General features: G+C 54.5%; 1 protein-coding gene across 14 annotated transcripts in view; it reads left to right on the top strand.

Moving 5' to 3' along the window:
* The first annotated feature begins 1,228 nt into the window (after positions 1 to 1,228).
* The window catches only part of LRRC27 (leucine rich repeat containing 27), a 29,744-nt gene continuing 10,557 nt past the window's right edge, over positions 1,229 to 20,415 (top strand). For 3 of the 14 annotated variants that reach the window (XM_082424312.1, XM_082424311.1, XM_082424313.1), the window contains exons 1-6: positions 4,002 to 4,472; positions 8,475 to 8,605; positions 12,515 to 12,573; positions 15,212 to 15,575; positions 16,500 to 16,646; positions 19,453 to 19,548. In XM_082424312.1, coding sequence (XP_082280438.1) covers positions 4,041 to 4,472; positions 8,475 to 8,605; positions 12,515 to 12,573; positions 15,212 to 15,575; positions 16,500 to 16,646; positions 19,453 to 19,548 — 1,229 coding nt within the window. In that variant the 5' untranslated portion in view covers positions 4,002 to 4,040. The other 11 variants (XM_082424307.1, XM_082424303.1, XM_082424310.1 and 8 more) reach the window with 11 other exon arrangements.

Below are 20,415 nucleotides of genomic sequence, written 5' to 3'. Positions count from 1 at the left end.
CTCAAATGGGATTACGATCCTGAGTTGCTCACTTATCCCGGGAAACTATGAGTCCCCTTCCCAGCAAGAAATGGAAAACCAGGTCATCCCTGGCTGTGGTGCCATCCGACTTAGCCCTGGTGGGACATGGGACAAAGTACATGTGGAAGCAAGGACATGGGGAACCAAGTGCTGGGTGGCTGGGTTGCTTGGTGATGGTATTGATTCTCGAGGTCATGGGGCTGCCTGGCTTCCGATGACTCCAGAGAGTGTGAATGGGGAGAGGAAAATGCACAGTGGAGAAGAGGAGCCCCATGGCCGCTGGGAAGGAATCCTTCCTCTCTGTTGTCATGGTACCAGGACTGAAGCACAAACTCGCCGCTTAACTCCATGAGGCTCCTAGTGTGTCAGTTCCCAGGGCTGCTGTGACAAAGGACCACAGACTTGTGGGTGAAAACAACAGAAGTGTGTTTTCTCCCCGTTCTGGAGGCCAAAAGTCTGCAATCGAGGTGTCAGCAGGGGTGGTCCCTTCTGGAGGTCCTGAGACGTCTCTCCCGGCTTCTCGCGGCTCCAGGAAGTCCTTGGCATCGCTCGGCCTGCAGAGGCATCGCCCCAAGCTCTGCCTCCATCGTCACATCGTCTTTTCATCTGCGTGTTCTCCCCTTTTCTCCTTTATCAGGACATTTGTCACAGGATTTAGGACTCACCTTAACGCAGGATGATACCTTCTTGATTTCTTTAACTTAATTACCCTCTTTCCAAGTAAGGTCACATTCACAGGTTCTGGGTGGACATATCTTTTGGGGGGCCACCACTAAACCCACTACAGTCCACCGTCTGGTCCCCCAAAATCTAAGCCCATTCCACGTGCAGAATACATTCACCACATCCCAGCATCCCCAGAAGTCTCACCGTTAGAGCTTCAACTCTAAGTCCAAAATCTCATCTAAATATTATCAGCTCAGAAGTCCCAAGTCCCACCATTAAATCAGGTCTGGGTGAGACTCCGGGTATAAGCCACCCTACAAAACACCTCTCGTGACCATCCCACTTCACAGATGAAGGAAAGAAGGCCTGGGAGGCAAGTAGCTGCCCAAGTTCCCAGCTGGAGCGTGGGAACGGCCCTGTTGACATCCAAGAACGACCCCCAGGCTCAGGCTTGAGCAGGAATGGGCGTTAGGACCCGCACACCCAGTAGACGGGCAGCAGACGCTTGGTGCTGCGCCCGCCCCCAATGCAACCCTTCTTTCGCTGTGTAGCAGGATGCAGACAAAGGGACACGCGCAAAATATAAACGTTCTGGGAACTCCCTGGCGGTCCAGTGGTTAGGACTATGAGTGTTCACTGCCGAGGGCCTGGGTTCGATCCCTGGTCAGGGAACTAAGGTCCCGCAAGCCGCGCGGGTAGAAAAAAAAAAAAAACCTTAAAAAAAGTATAAATGCTCTGAAGTGTAACAATGAAATAGCCCTTAGCGGCCACCCAACTCACCAGCAACCCCACCCTCTGCCCCGGCCTGGACTGAGGGACCACCTGTCCTCGGACCTCCACTGCATTAGCTCCTGGGGCTCTGGTAACAAAACCTGCAGACCAGGCAGTTAAATAACAGAAATTTATTTTCTCACGGTCTGAGGCTGGAAGTCTGACATCAAGGAGTCAGCAGGACTGGTTTCTCCTGAGGCCTCTCTCCTTGGTTGCAGACAGCCGTCTTCTCCCTGTGTCCTCCCGAGGTCATCCCTCTGTGTGTCTGTGTCCTAATTTCCTCTTCTTATAAAGACACCAGTCACACTGGATAAGGGCCACTCAATGACCCCATTTAACATTAGTCACCTCTTTAAAGACCCTACCTCCAAATAAGTCACATTCTGAGGTGCTGGGGGTCAGGGATTGGATTTGAGGGACACAGTTCAGCCCATAACACCCACCAGGTGCACCCCATCTCCTGCTTCCCCCAGCTCATATTTGTCACAGGAAAATATGATTTTCCTGTCTCTTGATTTTTTGAGAGAGAACTCGTCTCTTGATTTTTTGTTTTAGAATCTTATCATTCACATTTGCAGCTTATCATTTAGTTTTGCTTGTATGAAAAGCATTTCATACTCTATGAAGTCTCCTGGAATTTGCTTTTTCTGTCAAAAGCTGTTTCTAAGATTCATTCTTGTTGTTGTGAGTAGCTATTGTTCGTTCATTTCATGGCTTTCTCTTTCTTGGCCTTTGGGGTCCTTCCCAGGTTTTGCTAAAATGAGTGAGGCGGCTGTGAATGTCTCTGCCCACGTGTCCTGATGCAACTCTGTGTCTGAGGCTCCAGAGGGGAACCGTGGGGGTCACTACACATGGGAATCCAGCCCGACAGGAGAGCAGGTGCTCTCCCAGATGCCCCAAGTTCCGATGGACACCCTGACAGAAGAATGAGCTACGGGCATGAACACAGGGGTTCCCAGACTTCTTCATTTTTGCCAACTGAGCAAGGGTAAAACAGTATCTCATTTCAGATAAAACTGTATTTCCCTGCTAGCTGGTAAAGTGGAGCATCTTTTTATATCTTTATTGGCCATTTTTTTTCTCTACTGGGAGTTGTTGATTTATATCTCTTGCCTATTAATCTAAATGTAACTATTGCCTCAATCTTTTTAAAATTGAATTATAGGAGTTCTTTATGTATTCTGCATATTAATCCTCATTGGATTATATATTGTGGATACTAATCTTTATTGGATATGAGAATTGCCAATATCTTCTCTCATTTGGGGCTCAACTTTTAATTTTCCTTATGGTATCTTTTAGATAAACAAGAGTACTTTTAATGTAGTGAATTTATCAACATCTGTTTTTATGGTTAGTGCTTTTATATCCTGTTTAAGAAATCCTTTCTTAGCCTAAGAACAAAATAAAATTCACCCATATTTTCTTCTAAGAACGTGTATAGAATAAACTCTAGTATCGACATACAGCATACATGCAGAAAATATTCCTCACTCCCTTGGTCATGGAAGGGTTGTTCTGAATGGCATCACCTGCCATGACCATAGCAAAAATCCAAAGTGATCATTTTACAACAAGGTGGGCCATATGTTAAAATCAATGTGAAACTCTTCAGTGGCTCTTGTAGCTGACACTTCTGGTTGCCTGCTCAGCGACCAGCCACCCCGTTCCTCACTTCTAACAGTACCTCCATTTGTTTTCAGGTATTGTGGTGGCTTTGTGATGTGTCAGTGTGGCTAGGCTGAACTACTTCTCCAGAATTCTCTTTTCTGCAGGTTTCCTAACTCGGCCCCAAGAGGCATTGTGCATGAGATTTGGGGGGTAAGGGGGAGCAGTGAGGTAGCAGCTGTAATGATTTTATACTTGGACGGCCAGGGCAGGGGCCCAGGTGTGGCTGCAGCTCGCACACAATGTCCTTTCTCTGCCAGCTCACCTCACTGGTGGGGGGCAGGCGTGCAGCTAGTCTGTCTCCCCGAGTCTTTTAGCTTCTCCAACTCCTGGGCTGGGCGTGTGTGTAGTTCTGTGACCATCGGTGCCACGTGATCCATCCATCCTCCCGCGTTCCAGCCTGGGCTCGCTGGTCCCCCCTTTACCTCCACCTTCCCTTCCTGAATACCTGCCCTGCACACTTCAAGCTGCAGCATCAGGCGGAGGGCAGCAGCCTTCAGAGATTGTCCAACCAGCCTCCGCAATGGCAAAGGTCAAATCCCTTAATGACGTCATCCTCTAGTGGCTCGCCGCCTGACTGATAAGAGGTGTGCAGACCCTCTACCTGAGTGCTTGAGAAGTGGGGGGGGGGGGGGGGTCCAGACCCACAGAGAAATCCTGATTGGTCCGAGCCCTGGTGGTGGTCTCATTTCTCTTCTGCTGATTGGTCTAGGTAGCCAAAGCGATTCAGGCCATATCTCAGAGGCAGTTAACTGCGGGGCTTCCTTCTCCCCGGGTGATGGGCGTCCGACTGACGACTGCAACCGGGACAGCCATCCTGTGACCCCAAGAGGACGTAGGTCTGCCTGCTGCAGACGCGAAGGTATAAAACGGGAAGGACTTTCAAGTTCTTGACGCCGGATGGTCAACTTGAAATGCGAGCCTTCCCGTGTGTAAGCTGCGCTCCCCCGAAGAGCCCACCGGCAGGTGCCCCGCCGCCCGCTCCTCAGGAGCCCGCGCTCGCGCATCACGACACTCCGGGCTTCGGCACACATGTCCCCTTTGTCCGGAACGCTCCACCTCTGTGTGTGTCACCGACTGCCCGGCAGAGGAAGTCGCGGGCGGCGGGCCAGCACTGCGGCTCCGGGCGGACCGCTGGAGTCTGGATGAGTGCCGCGTGCGCAGGCGCACCAGACGCATCACGCGCCCCGCGACTGCGCGCCTTCCGCGCGGCTTGGCGCCTGCGGGCCTCCGTAAGGCTGGGCATCTCCATAGCGACCGCGTGGGGCCGGCACCTTCCACTGTTGGGCTGCAGCACTCGGCGCCCGGGGCGTGCGGGCGTGCGGGTGGGCTGGCGGCCGCCGAGGGTGAGGTGGGGCTGCGGGCCCGGGGTCGGGGTCGGGGGCACCTCGAGAGAGGCTGGGGCACCGGGTGATGGGGGACGAGGGACGAGGGGTGAGGGGCGGGCCGGGAGCGGGGGCGCATCCCGAGGGGCTGGGGGCACCGCGGGCTTGCGGGGCGCGGAGCTGCGGGGCCCCGAGGGCGGCGGGACGCGGTGGAGAAACCGGGGAGGGCGCCGGGACCCGGAGCCGCCTCCCCGACCCCACGGAGCCCGCCCCGCCCGCTTTTAGGCCCTGTGGTTTGGCTCTCGGTTCTGAGGCCTTCTCCCTGTTCAGAGGTTTGCGGGAGGTTGAAGCCTCTCTTCCCCTGATTCACAGAAAAGGACCCCAGGGGAGGCCCAGGGCCTCCAGGGAGCGCAGGCCGTCTGCGGTGGGTTCGCCCCCCACTCGTTAATTGCTTGACCTTTGGGCAGTTCCTCGCGTTCCCCACCCCTAAAATGGAGGGAGGTAGACGCACACACGTTTCCCAGGTGTTGGCTGTCGAGAGTTTTGTATCAATGTGCGAAGGCTTCTGAGCCCTGAAACATTCCAGTGTTGGTTGTTATTGCCGGATAAATTGGGAATTAAACACGGACGTGTGCCTCACCGAATGAGGTTCTGGTGAAATACAGTTCTTAAACTTTGTGTCGAGCAAAACTATTGTTGAACAAGTAAAATTCAATGTTCTCGTTTGACCGGTTCCCCCCCCACCCCCCCTCACTCCACCTAATTTGGTTGCTAGCCAGACCCATCGCTGATCGCTGAGTCAAAGCAGTAATCTGAGCTGTCAGGATTCCCCGTGGAGTGGAACACTAATGGAAATGCCACAGAACCGCGGGGCAAATAAGAAAGTGCGAATTTAGGAGCTCCACTGCATTTAGGGAAGGGATACATTAGCTTGTGCGCTTTGAAATCTTCTGACTTGTTTTCATCCCTAAAATAGCCATTGCATTTTCCAGGAATTAAAAGTTAAATCTTGGGACTCCATGGTGCAAAGGGAGGAGCAGAACATTTTAATCTGAACCTTCTTGCAGTCCAGTTTGTTTTACAAAAGTCAAGTTTATGATACTGATTACTAGAAACACTGGCTTTGTAAGCCAGCACAAATCTGCCATGAGCTAGCCAGTGAGAGTGTGCCCGTGTACCTAGGTGTTGGCTGTATCTCCTCTCCCTGTCTGCAGGTGACTCCAGACCTGGGAGGATGAGCGGTGGTCCCCGGTGACGGATGGAGGGAAGCAGCTCCTGCAAGGTTCCCTGCGGCGCTGGTCAGGCTAGGAGCAAGCCTGCATCCCCCTCCAGAGACGCTCACGAGGGTGTCAAGGCGGTCATCCTCTCTTCTTCAGCAATTTTAGACTTCAGTCAAAGTGGTCTTCACCATTTAGGAGAGATCTTTAAAGTTCTCAACCTCAGAGTGAGTGGGGCGCCTCTGGGGCATGGTACGTATGTGCCACATAGACGTGATTGAAGGCTCTTCTTACCTGCAGTTTTCTCTTAGAGAGAAATTCGAGAATGAGATAGAGGAGGGTTAACTTGGGGTTTTGTGCACTGCTCTGATGTCCTCTGATGTCACAGATGATGAAGACTCTGATGTCCTCTCCTGGGTTGGGGGGGGAACTTGCTGAAAACACCCTTGGTCTCTTAATCAAAACACAACACCCCTAAAATAAGTGCAGTAAAAACTGTCACCCACAGTTTTGCAGATGTCACAGGCTTGACTCTACCTGGTGCCTGGTGCCTTCACCAGGTCCAGCCCTTGCCTGCTTGAGATCTAGTGGGTCTGTCTCCTCCCGCGATTTCTAGAACAAGGTTCCATCACACAGCCTTGAGGGGCGACGGTCAGGGGCCCTCACCAGCAGTTCTCTCACTGCCCAGCAGTCACGCAATTTCCTTAAGCCTCATTTTGTCCTCACCTGGAAGATGGGAATGAGACTCTATTTATGGGTTATTAGGAGAATTAAATGATAAGCATATAAGGCACAGTGTCCTCAACATGGTACACACACCCACGCATTGCACTGTTACCCTGTTGATTGACGGTTTTGAGTGCTTTTACAAAAGCCGTGTACGTAGATTTTAAGTAGCTGCTTAGTTTGTTAACCCCGGTTGTGTTACACACCCTGTTTTTCCCATCAGGCAAGCGCGGGTCTTGCGGTCTCTTTCCTTAGCACTGACCTCCATGAGTGATTACTGGGTCATCACTGGTAATTACTGGTAATGCACCACTTTTAATGAAGCAAACGCTCTCAGCTCTGAACAAGGAACCCAACAGTGTCATGCATAAAGAAAGAAGGAGGAAATTCCAGCGCCTTCTTCAGGCTTAATGAAGAAACTTTATAACTATTTATGCTTCTCAGAAAACGGAGACGTCAATATACATTTTACTACCATGGCAACAAATCACTGAGTGAGGTGACCACTCAGAGTCGTGGACTTTTAGGGGTTACGGGTGCACTTTGCAGCCATCGCAATGCTCTCTAGAGCCACCATCATCACCTCCAGAGACCCTTATGATCAGGGAACACAGACCCCCATCTTCACACAGCCTCACAGAACCGAGGAGGGAGGATGGGCTCGTGCGATGCACTCAAACCGGCCCCTATGGGGCGAAGGCGAATGCTAGCTTGTCTTTCTGAGATTTCCTTTTCTGGTGTTTACCAGGATCTGCGGCTTCAGCGCTGAGCCCGAGAGAGCAAGAGCCTAAAGCTGACCTGGCGGCCGGGCCAAGAGTGGCCCGGCGCGAAGGCGTCCACACGCTGTGTCCAGTCGCCACTCACTCCCCAGAGGCTGCACCCGCCGCCAGCAGGGAGCGATGGTGCCGCGCCTTAGCTGCTTAGGGATTGTGTTTTCAGCATATTTGTGGAGTGTGGTTTCTAGCCAGTGTTTCTCAAGTTTCCGCCATAAACTTGAAGGGACTTGGAAGGTGGTGTTGGCAGCAGAGCCGGGAGCTGAGAAACTGGTGGGGAAGGAGCAGCCTGCTGGCGCCGCGCGCCGTGCTCCGTGGGCTTTCACAGAGCAACGCAGTCGTGCCGGCTGGTGCTTACCTGCGCTCCTGTGTGCCAGGTGCTGCTCGCTTGCTGCACCTGGTACAGGCCAGGCCGCTGGAGCACAGAGAGGTTCGGGAACTTGCTTTAGGTCACACAGCTCATAGGTTTTCAAAACCTAGATTTGAACCCAGGCAGCCTGGCTTCCAGGCCAGTGCCCTTAACGTCTACACTCTGCTGCCCTGGTAAATAGAGACGCAGAAATACATACGTGTGTATAGTATATGTGATCATGTAAATCTATGCAACGTGTATCAACAGCATTAGAGAAGGGATTTCTGTGTCACCCACAATCCTGCCACACTGTGACTGTAAAATCGTACTTGTACGTATCGCGGGGCGAGGGTCAGTGTGCGTGTGCTTTGTCCTCTCCCCTTCCCTACTGTCCTGTCTTACTTACGATCCGACCTAAGGGCCCACTGGGTGATGTATCAGACTTCCTGACCTGATGGTTACTGGCTGTTTTTGTGCGGCCGTTGCTACCACAGAGGACGCCAGAGCTAACTCAGTGTGTGTGTCCTTTAGTTTCCTTTTCAGTGTCTCCTTGCATGAGAACCAAGGCCCGGACATGGCTCCCACCCTCGTTCTCTGGGCAGCGTGGGCCCGGGAAGGAGAATAGGATTCAGACACACTTGGGGATGAAGTTAGATGTTAAAGGATAGTTGATGGGAGAGGTGTGCTGTGCACAGTGGTGGCGTCTGAACTGCCAGCCGGGCGAGACGCCGCGTCTCCAGGCCGGGAAGCCACTCTAGCAGCTGCGCGGTGAGGCCTGGCCTCGTTTTTCCGACGCTTGTGTCTCCCGTTTGAACGACTTGAGGATAAATGTTACGGGTTTTCTTTTAACTTGGTACGTATGGTTGCAGTCTCTAGTGGAAATGCTTCGAGGATGTGTCATGTTTTAAAATTTAGTTGGTTGACAAAAACATTCTTTTTTTTCTCCCCCTGGAAGCAATTGCACCTTCAGCAAAACGCCCTCTGCACGATTCCTAAAGACTTCTTTCAGTGGCTGCCAAACCTCACCTGGCTGGACCTCCGCTCTAATAGGATCACAGCGCTTCCTTCTGGGATCGGCTGTCACAAGTGAGTTGCATGTTTCTTTTCCCAGGTTAGGAGGTCATCGTCATCTCCTTAAAATGCCCGAGGGCCTGTTCTTTGGCTGCCTAGCCACACCCCACCCCACTGAATGTCGACTTTGGAGCAGAAGCGTGTAATGGGGTTTCCAAAGCCGGCTCAGAGGTGCGGTGGCTGCAGGTACCAAATGCACCTGTATGGTTATAGTTTAGGACACGTAGCACCGCAGAGCACGCTGGCACCACAGCGCCTCTGCTGGATGGTCCACGCGGTTTTTGCAGCCGGTTCCATCTCTGACTCCCTCACGTGAAGCTGCCTGAAGGGTCAGAAATACTGTCCGTGAATTAAACCAGCGGCTTTGCTCCCAAGGGCCCGTGCGTAACTGCGCTGGTTCCTGGTAAATAATGAGTCATTCTTCCTTTTTGGGAACATCGGAAACCCCAAAGCAAGCTCTGTGGCATCCAGCCACATTCCTGCCACTCCGATGCCGGGCGTCTCCTAGTACTCCCACTTCTAGAACTGGGGCCAAGCTGCTACCCCCTTCACCCGCCCCTCCCAGCAGCCCCAGGTCAGCCGGCACCCCCCAGTCCTGGAGCCACGTGCAGCGTGAGGCCACCACGCTCTCCTGGCCCCTGTGCCTCAGTGCCCAGTGCTTCCATGCCAGCTTCTTAACCCTTAGGAAACCTCACGACGTGAATTTCAGACACGCCTTTAACATTAGTGCATGCTGGGCAGAGGGAAAAGCACGTGCAAGGGCCATGAGGTGGCCGTGTCCTTGGGGACAGGAGGGGCGGCAGGGAGGCCGTGTGGTGGAACAGAGGAGGGAAGGGGCAGGAGGTGCCTGCAGAGGCAGTCGACCAGAGCTGGTAGGCGCGATCGCTAGTTTGACTTTCATCACGAAAGAGACAGGAAGTCACAGATGGTTTGAAGGGAGGGACGGGGCTTTAAGATCACTCTGAAAGGAGGAGTGAGCGTGCCGCAGCGTGGCCAGTTAGGCCGCTGCAGCCGTCCATGTAGGAGAGCCGGGGGATTCAGGTGGGATGGATGGCGTGGGAGGAACAGAGGGGTCCAAGGGTGACCCCCTTCCTGCTAGAGTCATTGCAGCCCCCGTGAAATGGCAGAGTAGAGGCGCAGAGGCCCTTCACTTGCCTGAACTACTGCTCACTGGCTTTAAAAGTATGTTTAAAGAAGTGAGTATTTTGTCCATGTAACAGTAAGAGAAAATCCCCGTGCGCCATCCGTGCCTTTACAGGCTCAGCAGGGAAGCAGCTAGTTTCTGTTGACAAGCGGGTGTCTCTGGCAGGGTGGGGACACCCCCGGAGCTCCCGGGCCTTCCTGGACCCACTGGGTCGGCCCCTGGTTGCCTAGAGCAGTGTCCGCAGCTCCAGCCAGCGCGTCCGCCAGCGGCAGTGTGACAGGCAGCTGTGCCTTCTCTGCTTCCACCTGGTCCCCGCCGGCGTGACCCGGGCGGCCCCAGGCGTCTCTGAGTGTGTGTCAGGGAGGCTTGGGGAGGCTCCGCTCTTCCCGGGGTCCTGGGCTGATGTGTCGAGGGCAGTTTCATGCTTCTGGTCCATGGCTGTCTTAGCAAAATGGCACTCAGTTCTGAAGAGTAATTGCTCCTCAAAGGATAAAAATAAACTAGGGCTTGTGCTCATAAGCACTATTCTTTATTCTAAAATAAATACGTGGTCTCAAGTTTTGGAATTCTTTGATTTTGCCAGTCAAAGCCAGCTGCTTAATGTTGTCTAAGATATAATTTTGCATGTGATTTATAACCAGTTATATCATTAAAATTAGATCAGCTTGCTAAAGAGCTGAAACATTCATTAGAAATTTTAAGTAATTATGGGCTTATTGAAAGCTTTAAGCTTTCCAGAAAGCCTAATTAAAACAATGCCAGTGTTCCTGTTCTCCCCCACTCAGTGTCTTAGATGTGTAAGCTTGCTAGCAGGGAGAGAAGGTTTAAAAAGGTACATCAGTATATGTGCTTAGGCAAGCAACTCCAGTCCAGTACATAAATGTGTGGCGTTCAGTTGAAAGTCAGTGAAATGAAATAATCAGTGGTTTACTGATAGTATTTGTGAATTTATCACTTAAAAGTGTGCACAAGAATATTTTAATGTATTATTATATAAGGTGGAAAAATCCCCTCTACACTTTCAGGTTCATAGTTGGCTAACATGACCCCCCCAAAACAAACAAACAAACAAATAGACAAACAAGTGGGCTGGAACATCCTTGGCTTTGAGAAAGGTGTGTTGGAAGGTCCAGGGTACGTGGCGGCCTGCACATCCTGTTGAAGAATCTTAGAAAAGCAAACTCTGTCCTCCTTGGCTATTTTTGTATTAGCAAAATTAAAAGGGGAGTGAACCAAAACCAGTAAGTTGAAGTAACAGTGTTTAACTAATTTGCCTTTGTGTTTACCAAGGAAAGTTTAATTCCCCAAGTTTACTTTTTAAAAACTTTAAATAATAGGAAAATCCAAGACAGTAAAAGGAAAGAGAATTGTCTAATCCTCAGGTAATCCGATTTTCCTTTGGGGCTGCCAGTCAAAAAGTTAAACTTAGTTTAAATGAATACTTACTAGAGCTCTCAATTCTGTGTCTGTGAAACTGTATTTTCTCCTTTCACATCTTGGGGACTCTGGTCAGTGTGGTTGAATTTTAATTTTTTCACCTTCCACGGAAAATGAGACGCGAGACCGCCCCTCCCTCTGGCCGGAGCATCATTTGCTGATGGGGTCTGCAGGGGGCTGTCTGTCTGAGGAACGTTTTTTGGGAAAGGAAAGCTGAGGATGTGGGTACAGGCTGGCCTGCATTCCAGGCCACTGTGCTCCGCATTGGTCTCCCAGGGCTGAGCAGGGCATGGAGCGCACGCCCAGCGATAGAGAAGGCAGGCGGGGCTTCTCTGTCCCTCCCGGGGCTGTGAGGTCCTCCCCCCGTGAGACCGCGGCTGTGTCTGCTGCAGGGCAGGTGTGCGGGGCGCCAGACTGTCCCTGGCGATTAAATAGTGCCTCGGCCCCAAGGATTCCTCAGTCTCTCCGTGAAGCCTGGGTGGAGCAGGGGAGGGGACGGGCGTCCTGCCTCTGCCTGGACGCCCAGGAGGAAGGGCCATCACACCCTTCGGCTGAAACACTGAATGAGCCAGGGCATTTGAAGTCTTTTTACACCAGATTTTAGCTGGTGATCCCTGAAAGCAACCGAGAAAGAGAAAATGATCGTTAATAACGATGGAGCCCTGATGAAATGTGGAGAAACAAAAGCAGCCGAACAAAAGGGGCAAGATAGAGCTTAATGTGAACTATTTATCGTCCATCGTCATTCAATTAGTAAATTTTCATTGGACATCTTCTACCTATCTATGATATGTCTTTTGCTAAACCTTGTAAGGGATATTAATAGCTATTAGGTGACAGAAGAGATCCCTGGTCAAATACTGGGAGAAACACCCCTTCACCATGTTTCCTGGCTTTGAGACGTCAAAGAGGCCTTAGTGTGCGAATTATTCATCTCTAAGCAGAGCGGATACTCTGTCTCCCGGACATCTTTCCGTGACTGTTCTCAGCCAGGGCGATCGTGCCGCAGTGGACATGGGCATCATCTGGAGACCTTGTGGTTGTCACAGCCTGGGGAGGGGGCATCTGGTGGGGTGAGGCCAGGATGCCGCTAAACACACACCGGGCTCGGGACGGTCCCCCCAGCAAAGAACTGCCTGGTCCCGAGCGTCCGCGGTGCTGAGGCCGAGAGCCTGACCAGATGCTGAGACGTGGAGTCTATTTGCTGGTGGGGGCAGAGCGTGGGGTGAACGTGTGCACGTCTGCGTTGAAGCCGCCCCCTTAAAGAGAAGACAGATGAAGAAATTTGATGGTCATTTGATTTTCTGCTTTTTAAATTACATATTTTTTGTTTTGTTTTAAAGGCATTTGAAAACTTTGCTTTTAGAAAGAAATCCTATCAAAATGTTACCTGTGGAGCTGGGTAAGTGCTAAAACAACAAAATAAAAGGTGGTTTTAAATGCGGCCTTCTGCAGTTACCAGACCTGTAATGGAAATACAGGCCCGACCCAGCAGGGAAGGCCAGCCGATGCTTTAAATCCCTTCTACACCATCCTTCTGGCCCCTGAGATAACACGGATCCCATCGCAAGAGCTATACACGTTATACACGTTATAATGTGTATAAAGCTCTACACGTTACTGCTATAACGTGTGTCCTATATGTGAACGAACAATGCAAACGCGGAGCCCTGTACCTGACGCTCAAGGAAGATCAGCATCAGGCCCTTGTGGCCCCAGGTGTGCTCCTGAGTCCACCTGCCCCCCTTCCCCCGGCCGGCGTGATTTTTGTTCATCCTTCACTGCTTTCCTTGAAAGCTTTACCACTTATTATCCCTACACAATACATGTGTAAAGGGCCTTCCTTTCAAACGTTTTCTAAGTTGCATCATCCCTGTGTATTCTTGGTGACCTGGCGTCTGGGGGCTCAGCACGATGTCTTTCAGGTTTGTCCATGTGGATGTGGACAGCTGTCATGTGTTCATTTCTGTTCGTTCTCCAGTGAACGGTGAGCTCCATTGCCTCCTTCCTGCCTTTTGTGCTGCTGTTTTCGTGAATTTTGCTTTTATATGTGTAGTGGATCCAGTAGAGACTCTTTAAACTGTCTTATTTATGTTTTCTCACGTGGTCTCCCTTCTGGTGCTCTTCATTTCTTCTTCAGGTTTCATGCTTCCATCTGGAATGACTGTGTTGGCCTGAAGATCTGTCTTTTGTGTTATACTGAGTCTTATTGTAATGAATTATTTCAGGATTTTAAAAGGTCATCTTTATTTTCCCTTCATTTTTGAAGGTGGTTTTAGCAGACTGTATAGGCTCCTAGACTTTAAGCATCGTGACTGCTTTAGAAATATCTTTATTGTCTTGTGGACTCCATCGTCTGTCGAAAAGTCAGCAGTCTTACTGGTTTTCCCTTAGAAGTAATACATCTTTTTTCTCTTGCTGCTTTAAAAATTTTCTCTTTTTGTTTAATTTTCAGCAGTTTGTTTGTTTTTGTTTTTATAAATTTATTTATTTACTTATTATTTTTGGCTGCATTGGGTCTTCGTTGCTACACGTGGGCTTTCTCTAGTTGTGGCGAGCGGGGGCTGCTCTCATGGTGGTGCAATGGCTTCTCTTGTTGTGGAACGTGGGCTCTAGGCACGTGGGCTTCAGTAGTTGTGGCACGTGGGCTTAGTTGCTCCATGGCATGTGGGATCTTCCAGGACCAGGACTCAAACCCATGTCCCCTGCATTGGCAGGCGGATTCCTAACCACTGCGCCACCAGGGAAGTCCCCATTTACAGTTTTTGTGTTTTGCCGTTTTGCTTGACTTTAAAAACTATCTTTGCTGGCATTCACCCTCCTTCTGTTTGGTGTCACGATGGGTCCAGTTTGTCTCTGGCTCTAAGTCGATCGTCCACAAGCAAATTGGACAAATATGTTCATTTCTAGTCACTCCTTAGGATTTTTTAGAGCATATCTTTGCCCATTTTGTGAACTGTTTTTCTTTAAAAACACTGATCCCCAGCGTGTAGCGGTCAGGACTTCGCTGTCCTGGACTCGCGTGTGCTGCGCCTGGTGCAGACACCGCGTGTCCTGCTCGGCCGCCCTCGGGGGTCCCTTGGGAGGAGACCTGGGCCAGGGGTCCCGTGAGGCAGTTGCAGTCATGCCAGCACGTGACATCCAGGTGTTCACCTGGTTCACCTGTTCAGATTCCACACTCTCCTAAGAATATGAGAGAAAAGTTTTCGCTTCAGGAAACAGAGTTGTAAACCACTGACACTGAACGTATTTTTTAGAATTTAAAATTTTATTGTGTAATTAAAACCCATTGTCTTTCAACCCCAATTGTAGTTTCTATATGTATTTATACAAGGAGGGCTATATTGGTTCAAGTACAATAGATACATAATCGACTAGAAAAAAAGGTAGAAAATAGCTAAATAAATTAGGCTGAAAGGCTGAAAATGAGTTCACTCTGTACAAGAAGGTAACTTGGACAGGACAAGGCTGTTTCAATGTGTTTAAGAACACAAGGGGCTGCTGGGTCTGGAGAGCGCGCCCCAGGGCTGAGGCCAGGCTTGGTGGGCGAGCCCCGCACCCTCACACCCTCACACCCTCAGCCCAGCTCCAGGCCCAGGCCACCTGGCTGTCAGCACATCTGGGTCCCTGCACGTCACAGGAAAGGAGGCCTTGTGAGGCCAGGTGACACCTGTCTGTGGGAAGCTGTGGCCCTAACGCCCGATGAGGGATCTGGCATAAATTGTGGATGAATACGTTGTGGGCCAGTTTTCTCTCACATAACTTTCCTAGAGATCAAAGTGTTTAAAAGTCAGCAAAAGCATTGCAGTAAAAAATACAGGTGTGTGGGCTGAACATCAATTAGAAGCAGATACCAGAAGGTCTGGACGGGGCAAATATCTTCATTTATATGGATTTACGTGCAGTGTGAGGGCCTGGGGCACAGGGGCCACCCCCCACCCAGCCTTCTGCGCAGGGAGCGGTCTCCAGGCTCGCACGCGTCTCGGGCGCGGAGGTGCAGTCTACTAAAGCGGCCTGTTATTCGCTGTCGGTTTCCCCAGTTAAAAAGAGGACCGTGAGTGAGCTGCCGCATCCCCTGTTGGATTCATCCGAAGAGCGTGTGCCTGACAAAGAAGCCATTCATTCTCAGGAGGCAAAGGGAACCGTGTTAACAGAAAAGGCAGGCTTTTTCCCACCTGTGGAAAACCTAGACCTGCGTGAGCGCGGAAGGTCCACCGAGCCTCCGGAGGACTGGCCGAGCGAGGAGGAGATCAGGCGCTTTTGGAAGCTGAGGCAGGAGATCGTGGGGAGTGAGCCCGCGGAGGTTCCTGAGAGCCAGCGCCTGCCGGTGGAGCTGCCCCCGGCCCTCAAGGCGGTGCTGCGTGACAAGGAGACGCGGCGACCCCGCCCGAGGCCCGTCTTCAGGTAGAAGTTGAAAGCAAAGGTGTACTCTCTTGATCTCTGCACAGCTGTAATATCATTTTGTGATTCTCTGTTAAGACATCAGGTGGACGTGTGTCCACGTCGCCATCGTTTGTTACACGGCAGATGCCAGGCCTGGTTTAGGTTAAAGTTACCCAGAAAACAGGCTCAGAGGAAGAGGTTACACGAGAGAAAAACTCAAATCCTGTGTGTGGGTGTGTGGTGTGCACACGTGTGTGGATGTGTGAATATGCAGAGAGAACGTGACCCAGTGACGTTGGGGAAGACGGCTCATACGTCGGCAAGGGCGGTGACGTCACGTCCAGGGCACAGACCACGGTTAGCGGCCACTCTGGTCTGTGGCCCTGCGGACGGCGTGAACACGCACCCCGCGTGTCTGTGGTAAAAGTCTGTGGTGGGACAGTGAGGAAGGGCCCGTCCGAGAAGGCTGCCCTTGGGCACTACTGGAAAACAGAGTAAAGAGCTTTGATCCGTGTGAAAGGTGTGCACGTGGCTACTGCACTGTTGTTTCACCTGTTCTGTAGGCTTGAAAATTTTTCAGAGTAAAACCTTGTTCAAGTGTGATTACCTGGCCGTAGCCCTGGGAGGGCTGGAGGCAGGCAGGGCAGGTCTCCCCAGCCCACAGACCCCCGGAACCAAGTTGGTACCTCGTCCAAGTCAGCGTGAGCCTTTTCCCGGCATGGCGCGGTTTCACCGGTCCCAGGTGTAGGTCCAGCCATGGCCCGGCCTGGGGAGCGGGGTGGAGGCCCTGACGGCCAACCCCGCCTACGTCGTGGATTCTGGGGGTGGCGGCTGTCCGTGACCGTCGGGGCATCTCCGTGCAGCCAGCCCGCAGCCCTGCACTCACCCTCGGGGCCGTCATGGGGTTCATTGCGGTGCTCGGCTGACGACCTGGTATCATTGTAGGACGAGGACGCCCTCCTTCAAGAGCGTCCTGCCCGAGCTGGCCCCACGGCAGCAGGCCCTGGGCCGCACCGGCCTGCCGGAAGAGAGCCGGGGCCTGGCCCTCCGGGAGCTGCGGGAGAAGCAGGCCCAGCTGGAGCAGCGCAGGAGGTAAGGTGGGGGCAGGGGGGCGGCCCTGGCCTCGCCTGGCCGCTGTCATGCTGCTCCTCGCGGGGCGTGTGGCCGGGCCGGGCGCAGGCCTGCGCATTCGCCGCCCCTTCAGCCCTGGTCCCTCCTCTGGTTCCTTGCTCTTCCTTTACCCGTCCTCTCCTGTCAATCACCCGGCTCACAGGTCTTGTTTAAGGAAAGTGGCTTAAAAATAACGTGCCCACCTGGGGGGTGCGCTCCTGCCTCTGCCCCGCGGGGCTGCTGCTGGCTCGGTTGGCCTCGGCGGGGGGCCAGCTCGGGCCCTGTCCTCACTGTCTCCTCTGTCCCCTCTGTCCTCCAGCCCCGCCAACTGCCTGTCTCCACCGTGCTCTGGGCCCACGAGGCCGGCTGGCGTGGACGGCGCCCTCCACCTTCTGGTTGGGTTTGGCCAGGGGGGGCTCCGGCGGGAGGTCAGAGAGAAGCGGGGAGGGAGGGCAGGGGCCCTCTGCCCCGCCCGCCGCTCCCGCTCCTGGGTGCCGGCAGCCCCTCCGTCCCTCACCCCGGGGCCCCGGGGTGGCCGCAGCCCGTCCTCCTAGCAGGGCCCCTGCTCCGCCTTGTGAATAAACCCTCCTGAAATCACCCGCCTGAGTGTTTTCTCTCAGGGCCCCGCGGATGCAGACGGTTCGCAGAACACGTGTTCTAATGGGCCAGCATGGTGGTCCCGACACCAGACGTGCTTTTCAAGTCGGGTTTCATGTCCTTCAGGGAGAGGCTGGGTGACGGTAGGCCCTCAGACCTGGTCAGGGCGCACGGTGTCCCTGCCCTGGGGCTGGCATCCTGACGGCAGGGACGCAGCCAACCGACAGCGAGGCTCAGATGTGACTGCATGGCCTGGGCCCCCGGGACCGTGGTGGTCGCAGGCCACGCCCCAGAGTCTCCCCAGAGTGTCCCTCTGCAGGAATCCAGGCTGCAGGGCGGGAGCGGCCCCTCACTGTGCGTCCCAACGGCCCTCTGCCCTGCATCCAGGCAGGTCCCACTGCTGCCCGGCTGTGGAGGCTCAGCACCGGCCCCCACCCCGGCCTTGCTAAGCACCTCTGTCTCCGAGGCTCAGCTGCTCCCGCAGCCACCGTCCTCACCAGGCGCCCGCCGTCCTGGCTCGGGTGGGCACCTGGCTGGGGACCTCGGGAGGCCGGGCGGGACGTGCCCCTCCCCCCAGGTCGGGCTCCCCGGTGCCCAGGGTGCCGCCCACCTTCGCTGAGGGCGGCTCTTGAATCAAAGGGCGAGCAACAGCTCTCTCCCTGGTTTCTGTGCCGGGGGCCCCGAGACCAAGTTTGGTGGCCTCCTTGGCAACAGCGTGGGGACCCCGTCCAGTGGCTTAGTCTCCGCACAGCCCCGTGGAGCACGTCACACTTCCTGGCTACCTGTGCTCCTGCGGCTCCTGAGAACGCTGCCCTGTACCTCTTAAGGGACCTTCCAGCCCATTTCCCAAGAGGTGGCAGAGACAAAGCCAGGTCCCCTGCGCCCAGGAGCACCGCCCCTGACGTCGCATAGTGACAGTTCCATGCGGGAGCACCGGCTTGGGTTGGGGGCTCGGGAAGCAGCCTCGTGGGCGAGGCGGGCTCTGCAGGGGTGCAGAGGGGGTGCCTGGCCCTCCCTCGGGCCTGGAGCCGGGGGAGCACGTAGCCAGATTCTGCCGGCACCGAGATCCTGCCTCATCGTGGAGATAGGACAAAGGCCCTCGCAGGGCAGCGGCCAGAGCCCAGGAGGGCCCAGCTGCGGTGACCCTGGGGACCAAAGGGCCCCCGACGCAGGCAGCGGGAGAGGCCAGGGCAAGTCTGGGATGGTGGCCAGGTTCTGCGCCCACGATGGAGGGCTCTGCTGAGAGGGGAGACCGAGGGCCAGATGTGCAGGTGGGACGGGAGGGCGCTGAGCGTGGGAATCCGGGGAAGATGCAGGAGTGGGGTCAGACAGGCAGGTGGGGACCCAGGCTGGAGAGGCAGCGTCCAGAAGCAGAGCGCGTGGCGGGTGCAGCCCTGGCCCCGTCCCGCCCCTGTCGCCGTCGCCGCAGCCCGGGCAGGGGTGGCTTCTGTTCAGCTCAGAGGCTCCCCAGTGTTGCGGTGCCTCTGTGCCCGCGTGGGCAGCGAGTCCCCTGGGCGTTGCTGTGGGCGGTTCGCGGTGCAGCGGGCGAGACGCAGCCAACAGCACAGTGACGCCGCGGGTGACGGGGCTGGAGAGACAGGGCTCACGCTCCTAGGTGAGGCTCGGGCGTCTGAGAGGAAGTGGACCGGTCAGCATCCCCAGGCCACGTGCAGACCAGTGAATGCCTGAAGCCTTTGCTGCGGAGCTCGTGGCCGTGGCCCCGACCGGGCCTTCCCTGAAAAGTGTCCTGGTGCCTCACTGGGCAGGGGCAGGGCGGGGCCTGGCTTGTCCCCGCCCAGGGAGCTCTGCCCAGACGTGCGTTTCAGAGCCCCCAGGGTGCCCGTGTGTCCGGCCATGGGGCCAGGAGTGAAGGGCTTTTGTGTGAAGCTTTAAAAGTGACAGTAGAAATCCTTGTAGGGACCTTCCTGGCGGTCCAGTGGTAAAGACTCACCTTCCAGTGCTGGGGGTGCGGGTTCGATCCCTGGTCGGGGAGCTAAGATCCCACATGCCTCGCGGCCAAAACACCAAAACATAAAACAGAAGCGATATTGTAACAAATTCAGTAAAGACTTTAAAAATGGTCTTTTTTTAGACCACATCAAAAAAAATTAAAAAAAAAAAAAAAAGAAATCTTTGTAAGCTGCGCACAAAGCTGCCTTTAACAACATTCGCGTTCCGCTGTGTCCTCCAGAGACAAGCGAGCACTGCAGGAGTGGAGGGAGCTGGCCCAGAGGATGAAGAGGAGGAGGGAGGGCTCAGCCACCTCCCGACCCCACCGAGGAACCTGGTACGTCTGGGGAGGGCAGCCCGTTCAGCCCCGAGGGGTGGCGCGGCTGCCGGAGTCCGGGTTCACAGGTGAAGGAGGCTGCCTGCTCCGCAAAGCCTGACCGCTCGCCGGCCTCTGTCACTCAGCCAGCAGTGACCTCCCTGCCGAAAGCAGGCCAGCAGTGGGCCTCCCAGCGCCCCGCACTGGCCCGGGCCCGTCCTCCCTGTCCCCCGGCCTCCCCCAGCCGCCCTTCTGCAGCCCCGGTGCCACTCCCGGCCTCCCGGGAGCTTCCCAGTGGCACTCAGACCCCGTCCCCCACCAGCCGCCCCGCACTCCTCCTGCGTGGGCTTCAGGCCGGCCGGCCTCGTGGGGGGAGCGTCGCTGCCCCTCGCCCTCCTCTGGGGGAGCTGCGCTCGCGCCCTCCTGGGGACGCCCCTGACCACCTTGCTCCCAGGTCCAGGGAGAGGCTGTGTGTCCTCGCCCGGAGGGCCGTCCCGAGGCCTGTCCGGTCCTCTCTGTGCCCGAGCTCCCCGAGGCGGCTCTGTCCTGGCGTCCAGGCCTCTCCTCCGGGCAGACTGGTGCACCTTCTCCCCCCTCCCCCCTCCAGGGTTGTATTTAAGCATCGTTATGACCGTGGTGGCTGTCGGACGGGGAGCTGCTGCAGGTCACTCGTGCTTAAATATGCGTAACATATGATCAAACGTAGCATCTTGACCGTCGTTAAATGTACAGTTCAGAGGCATTTAGGACATTCCCACTGTGTAACCATCACCACATCTGTCTCCAGAACTTTCTTATCTTCCCAAACGGAAACTCTGTCCCTGTTAACCACCAAGTCCTCGCCCCCCTCCCCCAGCCCCGCCCTCTACTTTCTGTCTGTGTATTTGG

This window comes from Balaenoptera physalus (genome assembly GCF_965194825.1).
Source record: "Balaenoptera physalus genome assembly, chromosome: 14".
Lineage (NCBI taxonomy): Eukaryota > Metazoa > Chordata > Mammalia > Artiodactyla > Balaenopteridae > Balaenoptera > Balaenoptera physalus.
The sequence above is the reverse complement of the archived record's forward strand: the minus strand, read 5'-3'. Positions and strand labels throughout refer to the sequence as shown.